The following is an 11,223-nucleotide window of genomic DNA, read 5'->3' on the forward strand; positions in this document are numbered from 1 at the left end:
AATCAATAACAATCTGGCTGTGTTATTTAATATAGAATAATCAAACCAACTAAAACTTGTGTGACTTATTAGTCGTCTTGCCTTTCTTTTATCCTTTTGATATGAAATCTTTTTTTCCCACTTAGTTTCCTTAAAATACATAATCTTGCAGTGAATTGTGGGATTGTGGTCCTGGGCAAGGTATTATTTCTGATTAAACTGGGCAAAGAAATAACATATCCCAGTTTCCACAGCAGTAGCTCAAGTTTACAGAAAGGTCAAGTTTACATGACAAATCAGTTGCATTTGCTAGTTTTGTAACATATTTTCATTGTCAGTGAACCGGATGAGAAGACAATCTGCTTCCAATCAGCTTTTAAAACACTCAATGAAGAAGTTAATTGCTACTGACTAGTACTCAGTTGTAAAGGTGAGGGAAGGGCAGCTTTTCTTGTTTTGAAATCAGCACACAAATAGGTAATTTTGATGTATTTAGTGCCTGTCGACAAGTACACCTTAAAGGCAATTACTCAGAAAATACAAGTATCAGCGCACACCTAACAAATGCATCAAATGTTTTAAACAATGAACACAAAATGATGGTAAAACAAATAACATGCAATTAAATAAAATACACAGTTAAAACAGGCGTGATTGGTTTATTTTATTTTATACAATCCTGCAGAGCTGTGACAATCTCTGGTAAAATGTGGTCTCTGTTCTCCTTGGTAACCTAGAAGAAAAGCAATACATTATAAGTACAAAAATAACAGAAAATGGCACTCAAAAGCTTCTTGCTGATAAAAACAAACATGTCATCCAGAAGGAAAGATTAAAGAAATAACTTCTGACCATGAAACTGAATTATTTTTTGTATTTGCATTCCTTGTCAGAGAGCTAATTAGTGGTTTAAGTATTTTGTGAGTTTTTTTGAATAATGAATCTATTTTACTCCCTTTTTTTTTTATATACCTTATTTGGCCCAATTTGAATGTTGCCTCATCGTTGCATAGGACTGAAGATCAATAAGTCAAGTCAATCACCTCTTAACCCGTTGAGACTAAATTGAACCCTGGACTCCAAGGCCCTTCCTGAGAAATCTCCACGACTAGGACGACTGACCGGTACAGGTCACTGGGGCATAATGTGGTGAACGAAGCCCAGATATCTGATGCTTTTTATTTTAAACATCTCTGATACACTATTGAGAAGGCCTCTACTCTACCTTAATCTACGGGTAATGAGGCGCTCTGCTGACAATCATAGAAGATATTTACTTTAGTGTCACTGACCTCTCCAAATTTGGGAGCTGTGAAAATGGTACTAAAGCAAAAAAGACAAACATGGATTTTAAAACTTGAGATACTATACCTTTAAGAGCGGGACAAAGAATTGCATTTATTCAGTCCCCTTAAGGCTTGAAAATCCCACATGTATTGTGGAATGGAAATTGCCAAGAGCAAAGTGCATGCAACCTGAGTGGCGAGTACATCAGTTTTTATTTTGTCTTTAATGTGATGTGAAAGGTGGTTGCCAAGTCTTTTAATTAACCCTGAAGATGCCATTTCAAACCTACATACAGGGAAGGCATGTGCAGCATTTTGTGCAAATATTTTATTAGCACATCATACAAGATCTGAAGCAAATGCTGTGAATGTGCTGCTTTTATTCAAAATTTTGCATAAGATCCTAAATTAAACGTTTGTCACTCCATATTTACAAAATATTACAAAGTTGTATTTACTGCACATGCTGCATTCGGTTCACATTGTTCCAGTTCAATGACTATCACTGCTTGGAAAAAAAAAAAAAAAAAAAACTCACTCATGTGAAATGCATTAAAACAGAACTACATTAAATGGATTAAGTTCTATGCTAAAAAGAAAATAAACAATAAATTCCCATTATATTAAACTGTGCCATTCTCACCATATTGTACGTTAGGGGAGCAATTTGGATTGATGAATTGTCTACTAAGTCCTTCTGTTTTATAAAAAAAAAAAAAAAAAGTAATGGTTTGTTGGTTTCAAAACATATTTAATGTGGGGTTCCCGAGTGGTTCACGTGGTAGAAGTGAAGCTGCGTGGTGAGCAAAGCGAGTCATACAGCACACATTCTTGTCCTGGCTGTGTGATGGCTGGTGTTCACTTGGGACTACGAAGGCAGCATTGCATTGGCAGGGAGGGGGTAAATAGCAATTGGACACAAAATAAGAGATGGCTTGGTCGTGGGATTGGAGGGCACCCACTGAACTTTCGGGTCTCCAGAGCCATGTGGGGAATTGCTGCGGTGAAGAGAAAAACGATTGGGAATTCCAAATTGGCAGAAAAATGCATAAAACTGACTTAAAATAAATATTGTTTAAAGCTTCTGAATAGGGTCCAGTATTTCACTATTTTTATCAGGAAGAGGTCCTTTCAAATTAGGATTGCACATGTACCAGGATAAATTAAATGACAAACAAATGCAGTTGTATCCTACATAGACCTAAAATATGTGTGTTACGGTAAAAGTTTGAATCTGGTATATCAAGTTTTACCGGTAACTTTCAACATTTACCAAGTAAAGTGGCAAATGTCTGTAATTATGAAGAAATGTATTGCTTTTCGGACATTTACCATTAATCTTCTGATTTACCTAAGCTTATTGATAAAGGCACTTGGGTATTCTTCAGATATCCAAAGTAGAGTTTTATTGTGTTTATTTCTGACATTTACTGCTTTACTTGGTAAATATCGATATTTACCAGTAATTCTTGAGATCTGACAATATTTAAACTTTTACCGTAACACAAACACACACATACACACATATATATATAGACACACACGCACACACAGGCATTCTCGACGCAACTGGGTCCTGAAAGTCGCGTTGTAAGTCGAAGTGTCGTAAGTCGAAGCACATTTTCCCATAGGAACAATGTTATAAATTGGGATTACGTTCCTGACTCTTCAGCCAGATAATATAGTTTTTAAAAATATGGTTCTTTAAAATTACCTGTTATATTGTACTCATGCAAATATTTATTTAGATCACATGCACTGCAGTTCGGACACCAAGCATGTGCACATGACGCATGGCTCAGGTCTCGCCATGTCATAAATGCCGTATCGATGTCGTAAAGTCGAAGAAGGGTAATAACGCAAAAGTCGTAAATGCCGTGAATCGCCTGAGGATCGCCTGTATATATAATGTACAACCATTTAAAGAACGTAACATACTTACAGTAAAAACCTTAACGTCTCTCCTGTTCCTTATTTCTTCCACAATGCCCAGTGGCTTTCCTTTTGGAATCGGAATTGTACCAAGAATTGAAGACTGTGCATTTTCAAGGGTCTGCCGCACAGCCTGAATAAAGGACTGGCTGAACAGTTCCATTCTTCCAATCTCATCTATGATGTATACCCGCTTTCCAGTACTCCCTCCAGCGTTTACCTGAAAGTCACAACAATCCAGATTCTTTATATTATTTAAAATTGTCGATTAATTTGATTGCAGCATTCTGTTTTAACTCGTTCATGTTCAAAATAATTAAATGAAAGTTGTCTTGGAAATGCTGAAGACAAATCATTTCACAAAATGGTAAATTACACTCCCACATTTTAGCTGCACCTAGGTTTTGATCAAAGATCTTTGGAACCTGCCTGTCTTTTGTGTGGTCTTAGGTAGGAGGGCTACATCCCACAGCACCTGTTGCAAAGATGTTGCAGGAGGTGCACAAGCTTACCTGGGCATGACTAGCATCCGCTTTTTCTTAAGCAACAGTGACTCAGCAGCAAGAACTGGGCAGATCTGATCAGACTACCCGATTGTTAAGATGCTATACAATCCTTAAAATTAGTGCCAGAGATAATAGGAATTATGGCAGCTATGGGGGAAGTTTAACAACATTATTTGACTTTTATTATCAAATATTTATGACAGACCAATTATTATGAAGCAGTGAAGTGTGAACGATGGTAAATCCATTGTATGTCCACTACTCATCCAAAACTCTCAGTCCCTGACCACCTTCCGGCACCTCCTAAAGACACACCTGTTCAGACAGCCTCTGTAAACCTCACAACCCGGTGACTATTTTGCACTATATGGCACCCAATTGTATCAGTACTTGCATCACCTTGTACTTAACTGCAAAACATTTTGCTGTATTACACTACTGCTCTCAATTAGAACTAATTTTTGTATCTTGTACTTGATTTTACTCAAAGGTAACCAGTCACATTTTTTGTAATTGCTCTTATCTGAAGTCATTCTTATCTATATTAGCAAATATTTATACTATACGTTTAACTGCTCTCAATCAAAATTGCTCTCAAAACACATTTTCTGTATTTTTTTATTTTCTCTTATTTGAATTCGTTCCTATTTACTACTGATTTCATTGTATATTATAACTGCTCTTATTTGTAATGTGGTATTTTGTAACAACTGTAAATTGCCCTGGGTAAGGGTGTCTCCTAATAAATAAATTAATTAATTAATAATAATAATAATAATAATAAACTCTTCAGTACACCACCAAGTCTCATTTTTTTTCTTGTAGATAATATTTAGCTGCAAATCAGCCACTCAAATGTTTAAAATAGCTGTAAATTATTACAATTTATGTGGTGCAGCAGTTCAGTTTCCACGACCATTCTGTGGCAGTCTGGCTCTGGGGGTGTGATTTATAAAATTGCAGTGTATGCTGCTATTTTAATATACAGTAATATAATGCTGCACTTTGACATACTGATACAAATCAATAAAGATTACATATAGAAACAAAGAGTATATGAGATTTCCCATACGTTCTGAAGAAGAGGAAGAGCTACATTTTCAAATGATGGCAGATCTACTACATATTGACCAACTCTGTATTCACGTTGTCCAGAAAGTCCTGAGGAATTCCTGAAAATACAAATTATAATATTACATATACAAATTAAACTAAGAATGTCTTTAGCATGCTTCAGCAGAATGAGACATGGGGTTATCTAAATAAATGCTTTTACCAACGTATTATGGTACACTCAATAACTTGTGGGTCCTTAGCAGGTGTTACCAAAATCAGACAAATAGTCAAAACTCTAAAATCACATTTTATTTATTTATTTATTTATTAAGTATAGGCCTATTAAACGTTAATATTTCACAGCTATTTTGTTACACACATTATTATAAATGGGGGGGGGCGGGGGGGGGGGGGGGGGGAAACAAAGTTGTTTTTTGGGGGGGGGGGGGGCTGGATTCGCTTTTGTTGCGTTGCAATTTTGCTTTGTTAAAGTACTGGAAAGATGAAATAAGGATACAAAATATTGAATCCAGGATACTAATCTTAAATAGTGGGGTTCCAAAAAATATAGTGTGTTGCTACAACTGTTTAAATAATGTAACTATTTTTTTTTTCATTGTTGGCATCCCAACAACTTTTTACACATGTAACCTTAAAGTCTATTTCAAAGCTATTTTCAAAATGTCTGCTCTAGTGCGCTGATAGCGTAAGGACTACTGCCCACATTGTCAAACCCACATTGTCAAATAGGTAACACAGCAATAACAATCCATGATGTGGTACAGAACAGAAAAGCGAGAGCATTGTTTGTGTTTTTTTTTTTTTTTTTTTAAATCACTCTTCCTGCAGTGATTTAGAGCAGTGGTGCGCAAAGTGGGGGGGCGGCTATGACTAAAGGGACAGTGCTGTGACACTCCGTGCTGTCAATCAGAAAAAAAGGGTTAAGGTTAAATGAGAAAGTAATTATTTAAGTTGAAAAATCTAATATTCTTTATGATGCCATGTGTCCACATGGCAAGAAACAGCAGAACAATTGGAAAATGATGGTCTGTCTATCTCTTTATTTCACCTTAATTTTAGTCAATGACGGGAAGCACCACACACTGGTTTTGTATTTCTGTAAAATGACACTTCTTTGTTTTAATAATGTTGACCAATAATAATAATAATAATAATAATAATAATAATAATAATAATAATAATAATAATAATAATCACAAGCCGGTGGTATTCCCCAAACGGTTTCCATTTTTTCAGTGTGTGGTGTACCCATACTCACTTTCTTTGTGTTTTATTTCTTTTATTTTGTCTCCACAAAAGGAGCAAATGGAGATGGTCTTTCATGACTAGCTACAGTTGCATTTTTTTTATGTACTCGTGCTGTACTTATGTCGTTCTCTTCGCCCCCGGTGTGCATACTTTATTTGCCTTGAACTTGCTCGCTCGCATCTGGTGAGTTTCAGATTTAGGTGGAAAAATAATTTTTTTTTTTTTTTTTTGTGAAAACCCAGATTACTTTTTTTAGATTTAATTGCTGAATGATAGTGTTTTTCAGATTTATCTGTTAGGTAAATGTTGAATCACCAAGTTTAAAAAAAAAAAAAACTAAAATTCAATGTACATAAAAAAGTTACTAAATAAACAATCTTTAGGACCGATTTAAAACTGAACATTTATTTTTTTTTTTTAAATTTAAAGTTACTAATAAACGATGTTTGCTACAAATTTAACTACATGTTTGAAAGTGAAAAAAAAAAAAAAAAAAAAAAAAAAAAAAAAAAAAAAAAAAAGGGATTTATAGACTGATTTTAAATGTTGAATTTGTGATATGTTTATGTATTTATCTAAATCTGGACTTTTTGTGGTTAGGGAAAAAATATGCAATTTACATGAAATCGGGGGGGGGGGGGGGGACAAGTGTTCAATTTTCAAAATTTGCAAAAATAAGTGTGCGCAACAAAATGTATGCTTTAAAAAGTTTTAAAGTGTAAAAAGTTGTCAGGATGTTAACAATGAAAATTAAAATTAAAGGTACATTATTAAAACAGTTGTAGCAACACTTGGGGACATGTGCTAGATTTTTCAGAACCCCACTACTTACTCTTTAAGCTAGTCATAAATTAAGCTGAAAAAAGACATTACTACCCAATTCTGGACAAGATTCCTCGTTTCCCAGACAAAGTGACCACATCAAATCCTATTCTTCTTCCAGCTTGTCTGACCTCCTCTGTGTAAAATCCATCTATGGGAACTCCAGGAGATCTGAAAGCGTCAGTGGCTTTTTTAATCAATGTTGTCTTCCCAACGCCTACAAAATAAATACATTTTCTTTCCTGAAATGCACAAAGGACTTTCAAGTAACAGGTCAGTTTAACTGAGCTACTGAACTAAATACAAATGCCCCAAAGCCTGATTCAAGTTTTATTAGTTAAGCCAGAATATTATTAGTTACTTGTAGTCACTACTAGTCACTGTTGAATAATTATTTTCAAAGTGAAAATCTAAATCTGAATAATTCAAAAAATAAAAACGTCTCTGTGGCAGGGTGGAAACCCTGCTTGTGTAAACAGTCGGTGTGGTGTGTTTTAATTGGTTTGGCAGGGATGAGGTTCATTTCATCCCTGCCGAATCCTTGTGCAGAATGTGGCTGGAGCTTAAAGTGTATCTTGCAGGGATTTGTTTTTATTTTTTATTACTGAAATGGATGCAGCAGTGTTGCGAATATTAGCATTATTATTTAAAAAAAAAAAAATTTATAGGCCACTAAAATGTGATTAATGTGGATCACGGACCGCGCCTACCAAAAACACGACCTTTTTCTACCACGTCACGTGTGACGTATCAAAAGGGAAACAGTTATCGGACTGGACGTCTGGCCTACAGATTTGTAGGATTCAACTTGACTTGTAGGTTGTAAGATTCAACTTGACTGTTTATGTAACACAGGCATAGATCTATTACAATGCTGTACTTATCACAAAAACCACCATGAACACACACACACACACACACCGGTATATATATATATATATATATATATATATATATATATATATATATATATATATATATATATATATACCCGTATTAGCCAAATATAAGTCAAGGTTTTATTTTTTTATGAAAATAAAATTTGATAAATACAACTATCCTTTTCAAGTCAAGGGTGTTGCGAAAGTGCGAGTACAGTATACAGTAATGAAAACGGATAAAACTAGCGGCATTGATCATGTGGAAAAGAGTGGACTGAAAAGGGGTCAAGTATCAAAAGGATTACAAAGAAGTTATGATGCAATTTTTAAGATCATGGTTCTGATTCATCCAGCATATATCGTGCTGCTGAAAAATCTGTCACCTAAAACAACACAGGCAGGGACAAAACAACTGCTATTGAACGCCAACTCAGAGGAAATCGTTTTGTGCACCGTGGGTTGTCTATTTCTTAATGTCCTTGCTTATCTAATGAGTAAGTTACAGTATTTCAATTACATTACTATTTTTTACAGAAATTTACGGTCATAATATCAGCACTCACTTTTAACTATACAGAGACTTTAATTACTGTATATGCATCATCAGGATACAAAACATGTAAATTTGTTGTTATGGCATTACCATATTGGAATATAAACCTGTATTTCTGGATTACAAACAACTATGCGATCTTTACTTCATCAGAAAATTTGTATCACTGTGTGACAGATTAGCTGATGTGGTGACGTCAGACCAGAATGCAGGAACAACAACAAGCACAGTACTGCAGGGCAAAAAGATGCTGCGGCACCGTTTATTTAAATCACAAAAATAAAATAAAAGATTTAACAAAAACACTTGCTCAGTTTATTTTTCCAGTTTCCTTTCTCTCCCGTACTTCTCTGTACTCACACACTGAGTGCAGAGAGCTGCAGGCTTTTATGCAGGTGACCATCTCCCGATTAGCAATAAATTAAATCACTTAATTTGGGAGATGGGCATCTTCCGTGGATGGGGCTTCCCATCAAACAAAATTAGAGTATACATATTGAAGCGTATATTGTTGGTAATCAAACACATTACAATTTTAGAAATGACACTCACCATGCAGCGTTGCCGGTCCGCCACAGGTTCTGGAGGGTCCACAACTCTATTTCTTATCCCCATTTAGTAGCTGCCTCTGTTGATCGTCGGCAGTTCAAAAATGTAGGGTTGTGGCCCATCCTTAAAATGAACTGGGTCTTCAACTTCATCTTCGATGTTTTCAGCGGCAGACACCATGTGTGTTCACCTTTTTCATATGTAACTTCCGGTTTTATTCTGGCCAGCATGCTTTTTGAGTAGGTGTGACCGTACACCACACAAAATCCATCATAACTTTGTTGTTTATTAATATTTTTTTTAAACTGTTTTATTTCTATCAATGAAATCTATACAGACATGTATTGGTGTGTTTGATCTGCAAGATACACTTTAATTGGTTAATTGAGGGTTAATTAAACCCAGCCACATGATATAAATGCAAGGAAATCCTTTGTTTGGGGACAGGAGTTTGGGAGAATGGTTATATGTATTTCAGTGAAGGCAGCTGCTCAGCCTGAAACAAGATGTGTTTGTTTAAAGTGTTTTTGTTTAAACTTTTTATTTTGGCCCATGTGCCTTTGTTTCTTTTGTTTCATTGTGTCTGTTTTTAATAAACGTGCACAACAGAGCTATGCATTGCAGCTTCTGACTCAGGGCTTGCTTTTCTTCCACTGACTAGCTTTGACGGCAACACTACCATGCTACATATGGCGACAGTTGTGCGATAATGGAACTGACTGAATTTAAAAAAAAAAAAAAAAAAAAAGCAAGAGCTGGGTTGCGGAGCCTATGGAGAGATGGGCACATTCGAGACATGTGCCCATACAAAGGCTTGCAAGATTTTGGTTTGGTTTGCAAGACAGTTACAAGGGCGGAAGCAGAATTTGATCCTACCTGTTGTGAAATTAAAATGCTCTAAGACACCATACTACAAAGAATAGCCTAAATAAATAAAGTTTCTGTTGAATGTTCAGATGAAAAGAAAGAAAATGTAAGTTAGAAAAAAAAAATATTTATTTTGTTGATGCAAAAGTATTAAACTCAAAAAACTGTAAAAAAAAAAAAAAAAAAAAAAAGAAAAAAAAAAACATACATTGATGGTAAACTTAAATGTTGTTACTAGTACCATACTTATTTTTGCAAAATTGTGTTTATGCATTTTTTTTTTATTATTATTAATTTGTATGTTTGCTTACATTTTTCAGTGTGCTCCTATATTTTTTAACTTGGGCGTACAGCCCTGCACAGGGGTGTGTCATAAATCCTATAACCCTAATATCTCCTTCTGTACAGTACTGTATTGATTGCCTTACAGTGTTTTTATTGAAGTAAAAATATTACAAATGTGCCGTTTTTTTTTTTTTTTTAATCTTTTGAGAAACAGCAGAAGCACAGAAGAATTAGCAATAAATGCCTTCAGACTGTGTTTCAATTTACACACGTCAAATCAGATTGCTTCCTATCACAATTGCAAAATACATAATCTGTCCTTTGCTTAATTTGCTTAAACTACGCAGTCGCCCCTCCCTCCCCACACAGTGCATTATAAAAGGACATTTCTGTGCGTGAACTAACTTGGCTGAGGCAATACAGCCTGATGTGTTACACACAGAATTTAGGAGATATCGCATACCGATGGTGTTTAAAAAAGTATTTTTAATGACGTGTAATATGGATTCAGTGGTTTGCAACTTCACTCAGCCAAAGCTTATCAATGCAGTGAAGTGTTACTGGGTACACTGCTAGGCCCTACGTAATGTAATCAAATCTGTTATTTGTTAAACGTTATGCATATACATTGACACCAGTTCTCTAATAATATAAATACTACGTTTGAATGGTCTAACAAAAAAAAAAAAAAAAAACAGCTTTATATTTTTCACCGCTATTTGAAGTATAAACAATTCTTCATAAGCAAAATCCACTGCACACAAGGCAAATCACGTTCACTTCAATGGTTATAGTTACCAGGTGGTCCTGTCAGAAAGACGTGTTTATACATCTTGGGATCCTATACAGGTTCTTATTTTGAAGATTGCTTCCAGCGCACACTCCGCAAGCGAACCACCGTACGAGCGCGCGCACCAATCTAAATACAGAACGCGCTTCTACGAGGTTCATTTCCTGCCGGATTTGGTAGCGAGGCTCTCGATTTGTGTCTTTATAAAAGACAGATACTTCTGCTAAAGCGTCTGCTTTGGTTGCTATTATTAGCAGTACAAATCAACTTAGTAATTCTCTAAACTTAAGGAAAATACAATATAAATATTTCGTTTTTTCAGCTCTGAAGTTAATCTGCTGGCAGAAGTCTTTTGGAGGCGTAATACTTTCAGAAGATCTTTACAGTAATAAAGAAACCCCCAAAAAGCAGCTGAAAGAAGATTGTGCTGATTAGTATATCCGAAAAA

The 11,223-nt window shown here is 35.2% G+C and overlaps 1 protein-coding gene across 3 annotated transcripts; it reads right to left on the reverse strand.

Moving 5' to 3' along the window:
- Positions 1 to 628: 628 nt before the first annotated feature.
- On the reverse strand, positions 629 to 10,859 carry ntpcr (nucleoside-triphosphatase, cancer-related). 3 transcript variants are annotated; one of them, XM_041250798.1, is made up of 6 exons: positions 10,784 to 10,846; positions 6,905 to 7,067; positions 4,776 to 4,875; positions 3,208 to 3,417; positions 1,909 to 1,962; positions 629 to 712 (listed from the first exon to the last, which is right to left on the reverse strand). In XM_041250798.1, exons 1-6 carry the CDS (start codon positions 10,815 to 10,817, stop codon positions 644 to 646), a joined length of 630 nt encoding a protein of 209 aa, XP_041106732.1. In that variant the 5' UTR covers positions 10,818 to 10,846; the 3' UTR covers positions 629 to 643. The 3 variants fall into 3 exon arrangements, with proteins under 3 accessions (XP_041106732.1, XP_041106733.1, XP_041106731.1); XM_041250799.1 differs by lacking the exon at positions 1,909 to 1,962; XM_041250797.1 differs by lacking the exons at positions 629 to 712; positions 1,909 to 1,962 and adding an exon at positions 1,970 to 2,263 and having other exon boundaries at positions 10,784 to 10,859.
- Positions 10,860 to 11,223: the final 364 nt, after the last annotated feature.

Source organism: Polyodon spathula, chromosome 5, assembly GCF_017654505.1.
Source record: "Polyodon spathula isolate WHYD16114869_AA chromosome 5, ASM1765450v1, whole genome shotgun sequence".
Classification (NCBI taxonomy): Eukaryota; Metazoa; Chordata; class Actinopteri; order Acipenseriformes; family Polyodontidae; genus Polyodon; species Polyodon spathula.